Genomic DNA, 18,553 nt, shown 5'->3' on the forward strand with positions numbered 1-18,553 from the left:
TTTGATGGAGCACTTCAATCAAATGTATGCAGGGCACATGAAAGAACCATCCTGCACTGCAAAAAAAAATCTTTGCCTTTTAAGTTACTACTAAAATAAAACAGAAAAAGTGTTTGTATTGTGACACCGCATCACTCATCAGGAACAACTTCAAGTAAATCATACAGGGAACAGGAATGAACTAGAGAGGGTCGATATAAGGGTAAAACCTAAAAAAAATAAGAGGATTAATTTGAGAACTTCAGTTTTTCTTCTTAAAGTATATCCACAACAAATGGTAAACTACTGTCCATCCTGGATCTCGAGAGGGGCGGGAGCACATGGAGTACTAGAGAAACAGAAGAGATCTTACAGGCTCCTTGATACTATGGTCATCCTACTCAGACCACGAAAAGAAGAAAACTGAAAGAGCAAGGCATTAATTGAGATGGAAAGGGGACACTGCAATATGAATAAAATAACACTGACCTATCATTCATTTAACTGTTGGCAGCATGAAAACTAATGGAAAAACATAAATTCAGACATACACTCATGCATACACTCAGTCATATTGATTGCTGATGCTGATAAAGGAAACGTGAAGAGCACATGGGTATCCATAGAGTGCACCAGGCAAGCAGGAGAGCCATTCCTCTTCCTTTGAGCCTAGACAGTGCTGGGTGGCCTTGTGTGAGCGGGTGGAATAGATCTCTGGGGTACTGTTGCTGTTGCTGCGGATGGGGAATAATTGGATCTCCTTGGCCACACGGTCCACGGGCACAGGCCTAGCAACAAAGGATGAAGAACGATTTGAGAGTGATCGTTTTGCGCAGACAGCGAGGAGAAAACGGTGGTATAAAGATGGACTATGAGCCGATCCATCTAAATGGACACAGGTTTTCAGCCACTGCTTTAGAGAGTTGCGACTGTACTTAAACAACATGGGAAACTTTTTTTTTTTTTAAGAGACTGAAAAATTCCTTTAATTTTGTTCTTACACGGAAAAATGGGTCTGGTGGGTGATACACAGACGACTACTTCTTTACGCTTCCAATGTCCTCGGCTTTCAGAGTAAACTTCTTTCTCAGAGCTTCAGAGATGAGTGAAGCAGAATCTTCCTCCCTCAGAGAGGTGCAACCACGGTTATACCTGCAGAGATTTACCAGAACATTCTATGTCATGGAAATATTTTAGGATTGAGACGTTAAATGAGACAAAAGGGAAACCTTGCAGCTTTTCATCACTGAGAGATACTGGAAGATTGTATCATCATATTCACAATTATTCAGCTGTGCTGACAAAAAAATAATCAGTGCTTAGTGTAACATGCATATGTTTTCATACTGAAAGTCAATAAATATTTTAATACTGGGCTGAAAACCATAATTAGGACACAGCTTGAGCTCTCAGCTGACTGACCTGTCTTTGCTCATCTTCATGCGATTCATGTCTCTAAGGATGTCTGTGACGTCTGCAAAACTGGTGGACTTTGACAGTGACACCGTGTCCTCTTCTGCCTCCCGGAAGTCCATGCTGGGACGGTCCAGGTCAAAAGTCGCAGAAGCGGTCATGGAAACTGGTGGTACAGGATCAGGCGCTAACTCCGATACTTCCTCCTCTTCGTCTTCCTCTACTTCTTCCTCCTCCTCAGTCACATCGCTGATGACGAAGGAGGCGGTAACAGGCGCATGCTGATAAGCTGCCATTTCAAAGTGGGCCATGGAGAAATCCACGGTGGTGTCATCCGGAGATAAAATGTCAGGGGTCAAGGGGTTTGAACCTTAAAGAAAAAGACAAACAACAATTAACAAGTGATTTATTGAAACCTGAGAAGTTTTTGGTTTAAATGACTAGTGATTGGTCTGCATAGACTGTTGGTTACAGTAATAATTTTTTGTGTGTACAGTCACATGCACATGTGCAAAGAATATTACCAAATCTGATTCAAAGCAATACAGGATGCCAGTCATGAACCTAAGCTCTTACGTAATGCAAAGCACTCGAAATTACTTCTTCCTTTAAAAATCATTGTCCTATTTTTAGTGGTGGTATTTAGTAACACTAACAACATTATGCAATGAAGACAGTCTCCTGCTATTTTTAATTTAAAAAATAAATGCATCTATGTTAAAAGGCTGTCCCCTCTGATTCTGTGCACATCAAGTCTGTCTGGTAACAGAATCCCTCTCTCACAGTTATCCAACAAACAAAAGTTCAACACTAAATTCTTCCACGTCATCCATGCTCTATTTTGGAAATAGAAAGACCCTTGGGGCCCTCCAGGATGCGTCACCTGAATCTGCTGAGATGATTTTGGCGATCTGGGCCCTCAGTCTGCTAAGCTCATCCTGCAGGGCGGTGGTGCGGTTCAGTGCAGTCAACCCTGGTTTCTTCAGGCCCTCCACTCTCTTGCCTTCACGACGGAAGTTGGGCACGGATGAGTTTCTGTGCAATACTAAGAGGGGTGTTGGCCTCCACTCGTGCCTAAAGGGCCGTGTGTCACTCCTGAACATTAGGGAAGAACCATTCAATGTTTAAAAAACGTAGTTTAATGAGCCATGAATGTGGCTTAGCTGGTCACTGACTGAAAAAGAAGAGCCACTCATGCCAAGTTATATCGTACTGACATGTCTTTTCATCGTTATTTTAGCTTTCTAAGTGGTCCCATGGTTTTCTGTAAGACCTCACATCAAAAGGCTAAACAATGTTTCATAATCATTACAGCAACAGAGAAAAACCCACCTAACTCGGGCGTAGGTCTCCTCCTCATCCGCAGCAATCCAGGCAATATCTGCCAATGTGGGAACCATTGGGCCATCCATGGGCTGCCGTGGCGGGAGGCCAGGTAGCTCCTGGGAAGTTAAGATAGGAAGAGTTCATGAAAATGATGTCACATTGACTGACACATGTCATAAAATGTCTCACAAAAACAGAATTGCTCTAAGTCCTACATATCTTCATGATGAATGAATGATATTCAGTCTGGGGGAAGCCTGTTGCATTTGTAGGTGATGCAAAACTTCCTACTGTTAATTGTAAGACCATGGGAATTCCAGCTTATTGACACTCAGTTTGTAATGTATGCAATATGGAAAGATAATTCTGTCTACCTGGAAACAGGCCCGGGGGCATGGCTTTAAGGGCAGCGTGGAGCCGATCCTTCTCACCACACTACGAGTTGATCCATGAGGTTTATTCTGCCAAATGGGGATCACCTCCTGTTGAATGGAAGGAATACATAAATACAGAGGACCAGTTTTCCAGTTTAAATATTATTAACACTGAAAGTGGAAGAGATCACTTACTGCTTCAGTTTCCATCCTGCAAAGAGTTTGTAAAGAGGGCACTATGCCAAGCTAGAGTTCACCACAGAGCTTCAGTGATTAGAGGGCACCAGGCATGTTGGACAGTTGGTAACAGATTCTTCAATCACAGGCAGTAAGACCGCTTACCATCTAAAAGAGAAAAGAAACTGAGCAAACGGGCTCGGCGCTCGACAAATACAACCGCTCATTTACATTCTATACGATAGTTTATCACCGATAGATCACTTTGGATCTGACGTTCTATAGTCATGCCTTTTAACGAGACACACCCACCTATTCTAAGAATGTACTAAAACCACATGAAATTATCACTAAAATAACATACAATTGGTTAACCAAAGATGTAAAGCACACAAACTGAATCAAGAGGTCGAAGAACTCAGTGAGCTGGCTTAGAAGCCTGCAGCCGTGCCGCAACAGAATGCATGTTTTAGCCGATAAGTAAAGAGAGACTCTGTACATTTACGACCTGCATTAACTAAAGGTATCACACTCCCTATCAGCCCGATCTATCAGGATTGCATACGAGGCTATTCATAACTGTGCGTCCTATAAGTTGACCCCCAGTTTTGCTAACGTTAGCAAGATAGCTAGCTCCATTAAGGAGAAGAAGGATGCTTTTTGCGACAAAGCAAGCTGATAACAAAAACGCGTCCAGTGGATTACAGAAAATACGTTGATGTATAACATACAGTTGTAGATTTCAGTTTTCTGATCCCCTTGCGATTTTCGTTTGCTCAATATGCCTTTGTGATTAGATCTAGCTAATGCTCCAAGCCAAGCTAAACTGGCGACTAACTAGGTTGCTCTGGTGCGCACATTCGCCGGAAGACCATACCCTATCCTGATCAGTAATTGGATAAAATTTTGTTCACAACATTCCAGCCACCAATGAAAAATTTCGTTTAAAATGAGAATCTCACCGGCACACAAACTTTGAATGCTGCATTATAAATACCCAGCGTTTAAATCTTCATACTTTGACACTGGGAAATGTATTGCAGCCATTGATATGGATAGCTGTTATGGCTACTGTGACATTACGTGGTTAAGCAAAACTCACAAATTAAAATGACAAATTTAAACATGAGGGTATAATCTAAATTATTGGTAGTGGTAATTATGGAGGAGAAGGTGACCGTAACATGTTATTTGATTACCCTTATCTAGGTAATGTGAAAATGTGCCCTCTCATTTTCTTGTCAAGTCATTAAAGAGCAGGTAATCGGAACCGCCACTGAATTTGATTAAACCATCCAAGCTAATGTCCTGGCATTTTTCATGCAAAAACCAAATGTGCATGTTGGTACAGAGCCAGTGTCCTAAGGCAGTTAGTCGGGGAATAGAACGTAATTTCTCTTACGAATATGCTTTGTACACATTACATGGCATATAAGTCCAAATAACACAAGCATTCACACTGGACTGTATGAATAATAATAATAATAATAATAATAATAATAATAATAAGAAGAAGAAGAAGAAGAAGAAGAAGAAGAAGAAGATCAGCATCAAAACACAACGGATTCATCTGGCACTCACACTTCTGTTCAAAGCGTCATTGTGTTTCTTTTCTACATGACTAATCTGTACTCCTGAATGAATTGCTGCGTGTGGGGTAGTCGGTCTCTGACTGGACTGAAAATGTAAATCCAGTGAAGTGGCCTTGGTACTAGTTTTTGATCAGATGGTTTTGGCCATCATTGCCATCAACGCTACAGGAAACAACGCGTTACTGATAACGGGAGGAAACTTTGTACGGCCCCTTTAAGGTAGGCATGAAATGGGCGTGGCTTGTTGCTTGAACTTGACACTGTTCTCTGCAGTTGCATCAAAACACACAACCCACACAGATGGTATGTATCTTGCAAGCAGGCTACCCCAAAATCTGACGAATAATCGAAGCGAAAGAAGTCAGGTACACAAGCTGTTTGCCTAAGAGTAGCTGATACAAATTTGATTTCTTGAGCAGCAGTCCGCCCGTTTTCTTGGACATTAGTGATGAACGACCCATCAATTGATTCTGATACTCGGTCTTCACCGGTTTTTTTCAACAGAGCAGATTTTCGCACAGTCAGTGTCATTTATGGATGTTACTAAATAACTACTGTTTGTCAGATCTGGAACAAGGGTTATAGCAGTTATACCCTCCCAACAAAGGAATCGACGGAAAAGAAGTGAGACGACCGCAAAATAATCAAGGATCCGGCCTGTAGGAATTTTCGGCCAGAGCGGATGATACACATTTTCAGCAAAGGCGTAATAGAACAGATGAACAGATATGTAAAAATATTTAAACAGTTGGTGAGTCATGCTAGCGTTCTGTTCCTCATTCTTTTGCACATTACGTTTTTAAATACCTCACTGAATCAGGAAGACGTCCACATCATAATTTTAACATATTGTTACCACATCGAGTCACTGTTTTAGTGTGAAGCACGATTAGACATTAAACATATTCGTTGTTGAAAGTAATAGTAAATCTATACTGAAGTAACGATGCGAAGATAAGGACAGTATGTGACTACCGCATATATTTCTGGATGTGCCTCTGCCCTGTCCTTAGTGTTAGAAACTGCACCAAGCGACATTTTGGGGTGGGGAGAATAATTTTGGGGTTTTGAATTGATGCTTGTAACCAGCACTGTTGTACATGAAAGCAATGTCCCCTTATCTCAGACAGATAGTCCTGCCTCGATTGGATGTTGATTGGTCATATCTCTTAGACTCTTTCAGGTGGTTCTTACCTGTGATGGAGAGAATGGAGAAGAGGAGGAGGAAAGGTGCCAGCTGAGTGCCTTCTGCTGTCATCCTCATCAGAGTCACTGATCTTGACAGCAAGCTGATCTCCTCAAAGCCATCCGAACTGGCCTGTTCCCAAAATACCTGCTTGAGCCAATGGATCATAAGCAGCAAAGAGACCGAAAGACCAGGACCAGCTACTTTGGCAATGTCAAGAACAGGTCAGTGTCAAAATATCAAGTGCATTGCCTTGCATCAATTTTTCCTGGTATTTACTGAGAAAGGGAGAGAAATAGTCGCTCATGTGATTCACTCGGGAGTCCAGGGGCTGACACTAGACAGGATCTTCTTGGACATTGTGCATCTCAGTAGTCTACAGCTGTGTGCCGTGGTGGTAGGGGCTGGGTTTTTTGGGACACAGTGAACTGGACAGAAGGGGCCTTTCTTCAGTATGTGTTTTGGTTTAATGATGTTCTCTTGTGTCCTTCACCCCCAGTTTAGTCACACAAAGTGTCAATTGAGAGGTCACAGTACTTCTCTGTGAGTGACCACAGACAATCGTAAGCATTGTGTCAACCAAAAGGGACAGGTGCCCAAAGGCTAAGCTACTCTTCTCTTGTTCCACTAATCAGCTGTTTAACCCTGTATTTTACAACTGGGACTTTGTGACTAATTAATCTGTGGAAGCACTTTTATCTATACACTGTGCTATCAAAGAGACATGTACTGTTCAGAGATTGGCCCTTTTATGTGCTGGAGCTATGACTGCAATATAATATCATTTTACTTTGATGTAAGCAATAATAATATGTCTAGCACAACAGTGCGCTGCTCTTTTAGCTTCTGCCTTCTAATCAGTAATATGCATGCATTTGCAAGATATTGGTCTCTGCTGTCATTAAAAGAATGATGTCATTTCTCCCTCAGATTGGGCTCTAGGTTGCCTGCTGGGGTTACACAGCCTCCTGGCTTCATCACTGGGCCTTGGGACCAGCCAAGTGGTAGCAGTGGTGCCCAGAACAAGTTTGTAAAACATCTCAGTGAAGACCGTGGCATAGGGCCCCTCCACCACCACATTCGAAACCCCCGTCTGCGCCAGTATTACCTCCAAGGTGCAGTGATGGTTCAAGTCCCACCGTCCTTACTAGAGATTAGAAAAATGCCTCTTCAGTGGTGGATTGGGGTTCTATTTCTCTATTGATCGTATAGGCACTCAGGCACTTTGTGTGCTGTGCATTTTCTCTCAATGTTTCTGTGGTTGTAATGGAGGACAGTCAATTTAAGGACTGAAGGAGGAGGTGTATATAGGAGGCAAAAACATGTGAGGAACATTGCAACACCTCACCTCTGCTGCTGAACCACTGGTCTCTGAAATTCATGCACATGCTATGTATTGTCTCCCTAATCTGCCGGTAAACTGATTCATTGCTAAAGCTGAATGTCATAACATTATCTAAAATGTTGAATCAGCCTCATATCAAGCTTTATCGCTTTTTTTTACCAACACTTTTTTTTTAGGGAATGAAGATAATTAGCAACATCAGTTTGCATTTTTTAAGTAATTGCTTTTTCTAATGCACTGAACCGATGAACTCAACTCACTCAGCTTGTGTTCCCAGCACCAAATACAAGTCGTATTATGTTAATATACATGTTAACGCATGTGAACACTATGTTTTGTGTGCCACTGTGAGTGCTCTGAGGGTGATATCAGCTCAATAACCTGTTTGTCCTGGAACAGGCCTTATCCCTACAGCTGACAATATGGCTTGTTGTCAGTTATGAAAGGTTAGCATTTCACCTGGGGTAATCTCGGTACTCAGTCCTCTAACCCACTTTTTTCAGACCAAGTCGCATACCATAAATTCAACAACAGTGACAGTATATTACATGTTTTCCCTATCTCCACCAGGTTCAGTGGTACAATGAAGTTATCAGAATTAATTTAAACAAACACGTGTATTCACCCATTTTAAACATGAAATTTCTAAAAAGAAAGAAAAACAAAATTAAGATGGTCAGTGCAGTTGTAGTAAAGCATTTCTGTGAACCATTTAGTGGAAGCATGCATTACTATCACATCGCTGGGCCTGATGAAAGCATGCTCTAAATGTATGTCAGCATGCCTGTGTGTCACAGTACTGCCTTGTTGGGGCTGCATTAGGCAGGTTCAAAGAAAAGCCTTCAGCTCTTTAATAAGTATCCCAGCTTTTATAATGTATCTCATGTGGATATGGCCAGGGACCACTTAGGTTTGTTTATAAACCTGCTATGGTAAACTCAGGCTTCACTAGACAGGCGGAGATTAAAAGAACGAACAGTTTGAAGGGAAACCATTTGACATCTGCATCAGTAAACTGTTTGGCTAAAGTATATTAGAATAAAATGGACAACAAAACTGGATGAATAATAATGAATGGAGGGCAGAGGAGAGTAACACTTTTTTTCATGATCATGTTTTTGCATCTTGCTTTCGTAGAGGGTACATCTCTTCCTGACAACCAAGTCTTCACGACCAAGACAAGGGAGTCAGAGCGAGAACTGGATGAACAGAGCACTGAAGCTGTGAGTGATTTCCCTTAGATTGTAGTCTGTCTACTTTTGCTCTCCGGCACGAGATAAAAGATAGCAAATGCCATAATGATTACTTATTATATGTTACGTCATGTTGAATATTGTGCAAAGGTCAGAAATGCGTCACACACACAGTTAAAACAGGGTTTTCAAAGATATGCGGTTATTGATCACTCAAAGCAATGGACGTGCACCGTCTGATCTGGAATCTATACAAGAAGTATAATAGGAGGACTATGCACACAAAGGCACTGGTAATAATTGTGAAAAGAAACACACCTATCTACATTTCTCTTTGTGTTATCGTCTGCAGCAAGTATTTAATGGGTATGTAGTGCTTTAGCTTGAATGGAGCACACAAGGCTAAATACAGATCTGAATTTTTGCTTTGTTTATTGGAAACTTGGTTTTAGACATACATGCCTTTTGTTAGGACAAGAAATTAATGGGCTTAAAATGCATACTTATCATTTCTGACAACAAACGGTCATTGTATGCAGGTATACGTTGCCGTGTGGAATCGTGTTGAATTTTTGACTAATATGAAACATATCTTGAGGCTGAGTTTGTGACTCAAGTTACGTAAAAAAGGATGACTTAACTACCTTTTGATCTCATAATGACTGGATCACAGGTGTTAACTGGTGAAGTTTTTTTTCCTTCAGAATTCAGTGAAAATTTTGATGTAGACACACAGTACACACATGAACTGATGCACACACTCTTAGTGAAAAAATGCCTGTGGACATAGAGCCTGTAACCAGTTTCAGACAGAGACTTAATTTAAGCCATTAGGGCCATCTGTCAATTCAAATGACTGGCAGCTTTGGCTCAAACACAAGGGCTGGCCGGCAGAGAGGAGCATTCTAATGAAGATAAGATTTAAGAGATCCTAAAACATGAAACTCTGAAAGTCCTTTGAGCAAAAAATGAAAATCAAGTGGTTTTCATAGCATTGCCCGTGTCATTGTTTCACCTTTGATGTAAATAGTAAATTTCACTGTTTAAAACAAGTTGATATGGTTCTCACAGTCACCATTACTTGTATGTACCTAGGACAAGGTGTTATTTTATGTACAATACTAAATATTTTGATAATGTGTTGTATTCAGACTAAAGTATTTTAGTTACCTTGCTCTTAACTTGCTGAGGAAAATGTACTTAAATATACTAAACTTTAATGACAATTGAATAGAAGTATAGAAACAGCACCTTCAGTCAGAAAAGTGATTATAATGACAGTGCATCAGAAAAATAGCGCACGTTAATATGTCAGAATAACGTCTATGTGATGTTGGGTTGTGTTTGAACAGGTGTGTCGTGAGGATACTGTGTTCAGTGTTGCTTCTCGGTTCAGTGCAAAGTCACTGGATATGACGAGACTGAGCAAGTCCCCGTCCTCCACCCTTGTTCCCATACAGGTACATCCCAATCACCATGACCTCATCACTGCTTTTCTTTAAATCCACAACACATTGGTATGGTTTAGACATGGGTACAAAAGTGTGGTTTAGATATGTTTACATAGCTTTGATTATTTACTGAACCTCTGAGTTACTTCCCCCTCTTTACACAGAGGAAGTGAAATTCCTCACGAGTAGTGGTTTCTTTCAGAGGCATTCATTTGCATAAGAAATGCACATGCCTCTCCTTCCGCTTGATTGGACAAGCTAGCCCTCCCTCCCCCCTGAATCAGCTGACAGAGGTGACACATACTGTGGCAGAGAAGGGGAAGTGAGAAAGCTCACAATAAGTATTTAAAACTGCGTGTGAGGATGAGCTGTTGATTTGGATCGTCATGTCTTTGCACGTTTCTCGTTATCAGCAACTCCGTGTTCCAGAGAGCAAGGCCACTGCCGACAGATTATCGGCCACAGCAACACACGCTGAACCCAGTTTGAACTTGGAGCCTGAGCGAGAACCAGACATTGAGAATGCTCCTGGTCCCTCTGCTGCTGTAGTCTCACCCTCTACAGACGCCGAGTATGACAAGCTTCTGGTAAGACCCCGAACTACACGATCTGAACTACTCCCCCACTGATACACCAGTCACACCTGGTCTGTAACTAGATGACAGCTCATTTCTCAAGAGGGGTGTGTGGTAGTAAATGGACTTTGGGACTGCCTGTGAAAGCCAGAGACAAAGGTCAATAAAGCAGTAATGTTAGTGAGTGACATTATGGGCAGTCGGTCTGGAAAAACACTCACAGAAAAAGTGCATTGATTATTGATTGGTCATTAAGGGTTCCTTGCTTAGTTGGATCATTTTGTGGAACCTTTTAATAAGAGATAAATGTGTTGGAAAAATGCCATGCAGAGTTATGAGCATGTACATTAAATCTAATCGAATTACATATTTACTCTGTTTTCTTTATTTACCACTGTCAGGATGTGGAGGCAGTACCCATGCCTGATGGACAGCTATGCTTATTGGCTCTTCCACCAGAGTGTACCCAAGGGGAGGGGCCTGCAACTGTCCCATACCTCACACTGTTTTGCCGCTACATTACTGACCGGAAAGTACGTAAGCAGCAGATGTTTTTAACTTAGTTTTGTGACTGCTGCTCCCTGTTCCTCACTGGTGCCATGGGAACAGTGATGTCATAACAAGTCATCGAAGAATTTGAATGTCTGGAATGTTCATTTACTGATATTTTTATATCACAAGGGTGTGGTCACTGGGATACTGGTGGTGACGTCCAATAAGATCTTCTTTGACCCCAGTAAAACCCACCCCCTGGTAAAGGAGAATGGCTGTGAAGAGTATGTGCTTTCCTGCTCTGTGGACAGCCTGGCCTCTGTGTCTTTCTTTTCAGACATCTCTCATGTGCACTTCAATACTTCCTCACAAAGGTCAGAATCACATTTATTATAAAACAGTACACTCTACACGCATGATGTACAGTACTGGTCATAATTATTAGATCACCTGTTCAAAATGAACAAAACTTACATTTAGTTTATTTGGTACTTTATTTACACAAGTGCTGGTTATACAATTAAGTAGTAGGCCATAACAAACAATTTGAAAATCTCAGACTATTGTGATGTAAATTTTTTTTTAGCAAGATCTCACCCAATATTTAGTGTGACCCCCTTTTACAGCAATTACAGCCTGACATCTCTCAGCCATTGTGTCAATGTACTTTTGATTTTTTTCAATGCTTAATTGGTTCCAGCACCTCTGACCCTCATCCCACAGTGATTCCTCAGATTTTGCTTTTGATCTGTCAATTTTTTTCTCCATGAAGTCCCATATTTGTTCGATGGGATTTAAGTCTGGGCTCTGGGGTGGCCATGCCCTCATTTTTAACACTCTGGATCCCTCTTTCTTGTGCAAGGGTCATTGGGTCATTGTCTTCTTGATACGTGAATCCAGGTGCTAGAAGTTGCAGTCTTGATGGAATTCCATGCCTTACTAGCAGGCTGTGGTACACTTTCTTGTCCACTGTTCCGTTGATTAAGCATTGAAAAAATTCAGAAGTATATTTACACATTGCCAGAGAGACGTCAGGCTGTAATTGCTGTAAAAGGGGGTCACACTAAATGGGTGAGATCTTGCCAAAAAAAATTACATCACAATAGTCTGAAACTTTCAAATTTATTATGGCCTACTACTTAATTGTATAACCAGCACTTGTGTAAAGAAAGCACCAAATAAACTAAATGTAAGTTTTGTTCATTTTGAACAGGTGATCTAATCATTTTGACCAGTACTGTAGTGTCAAGACTGGATTATGAATGAAGCTAGCCATTTATTGAAATGTTTTCCAAGTAAATATTATTTTTATGTTACATTAAAAATTAAGTACATTTCACAGGTCGTCGTATGAACTCACAGTTTATTGAATACAGTACATATTGATAAGTGACATATTGTTTGCTTGCTTTGTTAAGGTGGAAAGGTAAGAAAAAAATACCGAAGAGTAAAAGTTCCAACAATTCAAGTAAAAGTCACCAAAACGAAACGAGTGGCACCTCACCCAACCGTTCAGTCAAGGCTGTCTCAGCTCTGGTGTCATCCACTACATCTGACCTTCATCTGGCTCTTGGCCTGAACCCAGACACTGATGTATCAGAAGAAGAAGAAGGAGGAGAGAGCAGAGACATGGCTGAAGCAGAGAGACAGATGGATGTCAGTCCATTGGAGGAGCTGGTAGAGCAGTCCACTGGACCACTAGGGGTAGCTGTTCTGAGCAGTGCTGACACCTTATGTTCTGGAGGACAAGATACAGAGAGTAAAATGGGGGAAGACCAAGAATGTTTGAAGAACCAGATATCAGGTAGACATGTGGTCTGCTGTGATATTGCAGTAGACAAGTCACAGAATTCATAGGAACATGAAATTTTAGGAGACTGAGCCGTCCATTGTTAAGTTCTCCATTATTTAGTCCTGAGACATTAAAAGATAATATACAATTGGAAACTTGACAAGAAAGACATACTTAAAATCTTTTCCTTTGCATCCCTCTTCTTGTTTTTGTGTTTCCAGCACCCACCAAGCCTAACTCTGGTGATGGTAGGCCTAACCTCATATTTGTGAGAATGAGACAAAAGCAGCAGCAAGGGAAGAAAAACAGCTTTGCTGCCCTTGAGCTTGGAAAACCCAAAACTCTGCCCTCCCGGGACACCTGGATTGCTCTTTCTCAGGAGAGGTAACCTCCTGGATTTCCCAAAAACACAAACTCTTACCACAGTTGGTATTTAGAGACATAATCAACAGGCATTTTCTGTTAGCCTCCTGGAATGTGTGTTCAGCACATTTTTGAATTAGTGCAATGGAGAGACCAAATTTCTAATTCCAGTTATGTTTTTTGTTTTTGCTGGTGTTAAGGTTTCCACTGTTCTTTTTAACAATATGTTCTAGTGAGAGTTACGCAAATCAATAGATGTAGGTTATGAATAAACACTCTCTCATTTCCAACTTTATCTCCCCTTGAATGGTGAATGAACAACAGCAGTTTGAAACCTGAACCTTCTGTTCATAAATGTGTGACAGATACCCACAGTGACAGGCCAGCCCACATACACACTTACAAACACAAACACTCTGTCATTCTCTCTCTCTCTCTCTCTCTCTCTCTCTCTTTCTCTTTCTGTAGCTCAGATGAGCTGTATGCTTACCTGAGCCAGTGCAGGCCTGACCTATGCATACAACAGGCAGGAGAGGAAGAGGTCGACGAAGAGGACTTTGTGCTGCTTGATGACAAGTCTGGCCAGGAAGACGAAGAGGACGCGTTTCATACAGAGGCACATATGGCTGAAGACTGGGAGGTGAGCAGCTGCTGTGTCATGTAGATAAAATGAGGGAAAAAGTCAAAGAAGGAAGCTTAGATATAAATAAGACAGTGAAAAGTGCCCAGGCATGTAGAAGAGTTTTGGAAACTGACAGGAATGCTGGCTGTGTTTTGTCCAGTAGGTGTGTGTGTTTGTGGTATGTGGTTGAAGTGACGGGGGCAAGGGTTTGTCATTAATGTTTGTCAGCCGTTTCTGTGTGCAGATGGTGAGTGTTGAGGAGGGGGGTGGGAAAATGCCAGTGACTGTTGACAAGGAACCTGAGGGACTGAGTGAAATTCTCAGCCAGAGTCAAATCCTGGATGCCTTACAAGTCAGAGAGGTCAGTGCATGTGCACACGCACGCACGCACGCACGCATGCACATTTACACACACAAATAAATAAAGTAATTCACACTTTGCATTCACATCCTTTCTCACACACACACGCACACACACACACACACATTTACACACACAAATAAATAAAGTAATTCACACTTTACATTCACATCCTTTCTCACACACACATGCACACACACACACGCACACACACACGCGCACACACACACACAAAAACATGCATACATACACCACAAACATGAAAACATACTATTTAAATGCTATTTATTGTTCTTTGACTTTCAGCTTCCTTTGCCTTTTTGTTTGCATTGATCTGTCTTTTTTTGGATTAATTATAGCACCTCAGATTAACACACTTTAGCCTGCTTCAAGTCCCTATAGATTCATAGATTTTTAAAAAAATTAATCACTGTAAATTACTGGTTAATAATGTTGCTTAATTCTGATGGAAACTCTGCTGTATATGTTTGTTCCTCAGCTGTCTAAAGAGCTGCCTCCTCGGACCGTGGGCCATGCATGGAGGTTAGCTTTTAGCATGTCCCGCCATGGTACCAGTCTTAAAACTCTCTACAGGAAGCTGAGTACCACTGACTCGCCAGTGATTCTCATCATCAAAGACTCCAATCACCAGGTTACCCGCCGCCTAGTTAATTTACTGTGTTAGACTTATAGGATTACTAAGAATTACTTAGATTTACAGAATCAGCTGCGGAAAAATGCTGCAGATAGGAATGCTAATGCTTTAAAACAAGGACAAAATAATTGTCCACTCTTAGTCTTAAGATGTTTTTCTGTCTTTGGGGGTTCCTTGAAGTTAGAAACCTTTCTCTTTCTTTTATATGTAATTTGCTGGTGGTACATAGCAAGTTATTTCCTCTGGGTTTTTTTTCTGTTTTTAGATAGTTGTTTTTTAATGATATGGTATGTATGGAATATTCTGTCATAGTTTGCACCTGCTGTTGCCACGTTTCTTAACAGTGACTAGCTTTCAAATAAAGGTGATATTTGCACATCATTTCACAGGTGTTTGGCAGTTATCTCTCTCACCCATTGAGGCCAAGCGAGTCATTTTATGGCACAGGAGAGACCTTCCTATTTCTGTTACATCCACGCTTTAAGGTAGGACAAACCACATAGCTGTTCTGAAACATTCATCTGTCAGACTTCCCCAAAGTTCGTAGTGTCAAATAACCTGAGGGTTTCAGAAGTTAGACGGCCTTGCTAAACCAGATTTTTCTGTCTTGGACTAATCAATGTCACAACAATGGTTATAATAAATTAAACCAACTTTCTCAGTCCAGCTAGGGAAGCATTCATATAAAAAGGGGCAGATGCAGCAAAGGGGCAAATATCACAGAAAACCCTAATACAGAGGAAATTAGGGTGCTGTTCTGATTTCCTTGATCCTGTGTTCCAAGATTAAATAGTGCGGGTGTTCCTTAAAGTAAAAGGGAGGGAAATGAAAGGAGGGAGACGATTCCAGCTGCATGGAGTTATGACAGAGGCTATCATGGAGGTCTCCTCTTGTTCTCTTAGGGGTTTAACGGAAGGCTCAAGGACAAGATACAAATAACCTATTGCATTCAATGAGAATTTCTGTGTTTCATACTGAAATTCTCCAGACACAGCTAGTGGATTTTGACTATCCCTAAACAACATCCCTGAAAGTATGTAGATCCATCACAAAAGATGCAGAGTTATCAAAAGGCAGTTTGACAACAGTAGTATGTAAGACTTAACATACAAACTTTCTGGAGTAAAGTTAAATAAGGAAGAGAAAATAAATCCTTAACTATAAGAAAAAAAACAGTATTGAGCTTCTTTTTGAGGAACATAACAGAATTACACAGATTGTTGGTCATTATGGGCGTGTTTGTTTATTTGTTTAAGCAGTTGTGTTGCAGATATGGATAGAGTTATACAGCAAAGTCAGCAGTGTTTACACTGTCCCACATTGGGCCTGGTAAAAATGTTCTGTTAAGCTCTGTAAATTATGAAACTGATTTCAGTGGTAGACCCTCCCCTCGCTTTAGTGAATGCTGACAGATCATAGCAGTACAGAGTGATTGGGGTTTGCAGCACAGCAGCGACTCATTTGTAAGCTTCTCAGTCAGCTTTGCAGTGCAGCGTGAAATCTGTCAAAGCGTTTATGCTACACTCAGGTCCCTGTCTCTTCTGGCCTGTCACTCACTCTACCCTGTTCTGTCTAACCCGTCTTTTCATTTCTCTCAGTGTTTCCACTGGACAGGGGACAATTCTTTCTTCATTAAGGGTGACCTAGACTCATTTTCCATTGGAGGAGGAAGGTACCAGATAAAGGCTTTTGTCTTTTTTAAACATGTTTTTGTAGTTTTCATGTTTACATTTACGTTTATTCATGTAGCAGACGCTTTTATGCAAAGTGACTTCCAACATGTTATTTCTTATTTCTATGTTACTTCAAAGCTGTCACGGGGCTCAGTATCTTAAAAAATGTTTAAGTGCACTAGAAAATGCTCTAGAAAACAGAGGACGCCGTATAGACAGAGCTCCACAGACAGAACCCCTCTTATTCGAGCACAATCCCTGGAATGTGTTGAATGCATGATATGTGAAACTTAATGTACTTGAAGTCTATGTACCTGAAGTCTAGTCATATGCTCAAACTAAAAGCAACATGTATGCATGAATCTAAATATTTAAAAATCTATACCCATGTTCATCTGTCCCTGTTCATTTGCCCAGTGGTCACTTCGGACTGTGGCTGGACCAGTCTCTGTACCTGGGCAGGAGCAGCCCCTGTTACACCTTCAATAACTGCAGCCTCTCTGAGACTGATGATTTCAGAGTCTTAGAGCTTGAAGCCTGGACATTTTGGTGAAGTGTACCCGTTCCAGCTTACACAGTAGCATGGACAGTGGAATGTTCTGCTGAGACTGCCTAACTGCGGCACTGGAAGCAAAGACATTTAGTTTTAGACTTCCCAGTGCCCACATACATTTGTCGTACATCAGTCACAATTCAAAGAGACTTAAGTAAGAGACTTCACTAAGGTTTTCTGTTACTGCATCGCATGCAAACGTGGGTATAAGTTACCTATGAAGAAAACACTACAGCAACTGAGCTGACCTCTTGGATTATGCGTGACCCATCCTTTTGAATCTAGACATTCGTACTGTATGACATGAAGGTGTACTTTGGGACTATGCTGGTCATCTCCTCGTGACCATGGTTTCTGCTGCTATGGTAACAGATATCTACTCTCAGTCATGAGGATTTCTGTGAGTAACAACACTGGTGGAATACATTTTTGTCTCATGTCCTTGGATTATGACAACTACAGTGGGTGGGACTGCATGTTCTAGCCCCAAGCCTCAAGATGTCAAATAACACAAGGACTTCTCATTCAGCTTCATTTCTCGCTAGCACTAAATGTACAAACCAGCAAATTCTGAAGAGTGAGAGGGAGTTAAGTAGATACTTCAAAGGGCTCCAAACCCATACTTGTAAGGAAACCATTTTTGTGTCATTCTGTGTTCTTGGATATCCCTCAGATATGCACCAAACCACTTGTCTGTATTAAACGAAACCCTGCTCTCATGAAGAGGTACTGATATAGTGTAAATAAACAGTGTGAAGTATCTGAAACCACAGTCATTTCTCAGTGTCTGAGTACGTTGCCAAGATTTCTGCCATTTACCTCCTAATTAATTGACTGCAGACACAAGAAACAACACATTTTAATCATGATTTTAAAAAAAGATGTTTATTTTTGGTACAAATATGCATTGATGTATGAGCTATTTTAAGTGGAAAAATGAGCAAGTCTGCCGAGGAGCAAAACTAAAAACTGGTATTTTACTCTAATGACATACAAATTCAAATCAGACACACTGTAAACAATGCCAAAATAATTTTGTACCAACATATTTATTACAAAACAGAGTTATTTTTTTACTGTATACACACTCTTAGTGATAAGAAAGCATTCTTTGACCACAGTAATCTTTTCTTTGGTTTGGGATAGATCCTCAAACTTGGCAAATATTAACACGGATATTCAGCACGACAAATTCTGTTCACTACTTCTAGTTTGATAAAACAAGTTCACACCAACATGATTTGAAGACTGTGGCATTTTCCCCTTATGCTGCGATCTGTCTGTGAGCTGTAGAGGCAGAGCAGGGGTGTTTCTCCGTGGTTTTAAACAATGACATCAGGCCTTGCCTTGCCCACTGGAGGCTTTCAGGCCAAGCCATCACAAACTGTTCAAGCCAGGAAGCAACAATTATCCCTGTCTTTTTTCTAATTG

The 18,553-nt window shown here is 41.0% G+C and overlaps 2 protein-coding genes across 2 annotated transcripts; one reads left to right on the forward strand and one right to left on the reverse strand.

The window, feature by feature from the left end:
• Positions 1-300: 300 nt before the first annotated feature.
• Positions 301-4,085, reverse strand: mtfr1l (mitochondrial fission regulator 1-like). Its single transcript, XM_030786941.1, has 8 exons — positions 4,001-4,085; positions 3,288-3,437; positions 3,093-3,200; positions 2,725-2,834; positions 2,276-2,487; positions 1,402-1,762; positions 981-1,131; positions 301-767 (listed from the first exon to the last, which is right to left on the reverse strand). The coding sequence occupies exons 2-7, from the start codon at positions 3,300-3,302 to the stop codon at positions 1,017-1,019; spliced, it is 921 nt and encodes a 306-aa protein (XP_030642801.1). The 5' UTR covers positions 3,303-3,437; positions 4,001-4,085; the 3' UTR covers positions 301-767; positions 981-1,016.
• Positions 4,086-5,234: 1,149 nt separating this feature from the next.
• Positions 5,235-17,810, forward strand: LOC115822515 (nuclear receptor coactivator 7). Its single transcript, XM_030786398.1, has 16 exons — positions 5,235-5,612; positions 6,035-6,271; positions 6,978-7,162; positions 8,530-8,615; positions 9,938-10,045; positions 10,450-10,623; positions 11,013-11,144; positions 11,293-11,477; positions 12,522-12,907; positions 13,117-13,279; positions 13,727-13,898; positions 14,125-14,241; positions 14,741-14,893; positions 15,286-15,381; positions 16,495-16,568; positions 16,987-17,810. Exons 2-16 carry the CDS (start codon positions 6,207-6,209, stop codon positions 17,120-17,122), a joined length of 2,232 nt encoding a protein of 743 aa, XP_030642258.1. The 5' UTR covers positions 5,235-5,612; positions 6,035-6,206; the 3' UTR covers positions 17,123-17,810.
• The last annotated feature ends 743 nt before the right edge of the window (positions 17,811-18,553 follow it).

Source organism: Chanos chanos, chromosome 10, assembly GCF_902362185.1.
Source record: "Chanos chanos chromosome 10, fChaCha1.1, whole genome shotgun sequence".
Classification (NCBI taxonomy): domain Eukaryota; kingdom Metazoa; phylum Chordata; class Actinopteri; order Gonorynchiformes; family Chanidae; genus Chanos; species Chanos chanos.

Bases quoted from the DNA above. Each gene is read 5' to 3' on its own strand.
- LOC115822515 (XM_030786398.1), top strand. From the start codon at position 6,207: ATGGATCATAAGCAGCAAAGAGACCGAAAGACCAGGACCAGCTACTTT. The intron at 10,624-11,012 runs GTAAGACCCCGA...TACCACTGTCAG, and splicing joins CCGAGTATGACAAGCTTCTG to GATGTGGAGGCAGTACCCAT. The intron at 12,908-13,116 runs GTAGACATGTGG...TTGTGTTTCCAG, and splicing joins TTTGAAGAACCAGATATCAG to CACCCACCAAGCCTAACTCT.
- mtfr1l (XM_030786941.1), bottom strand. The intron at 2,835-3,092 runs GTAGACAGAATT...TTAACTTCCCAG, and splicing joins GCCCCCGGGCCTGTTTCCAG to GAGCTACCTGGCCTCCCGCC. The intron at 1,763-2,275 runs GTGACGCATCCT...TTTTTCTTTAAG, and splicing joins AATCATCTCAGCAGATTCAG to GTTCAAACCCCTTGACCCCT.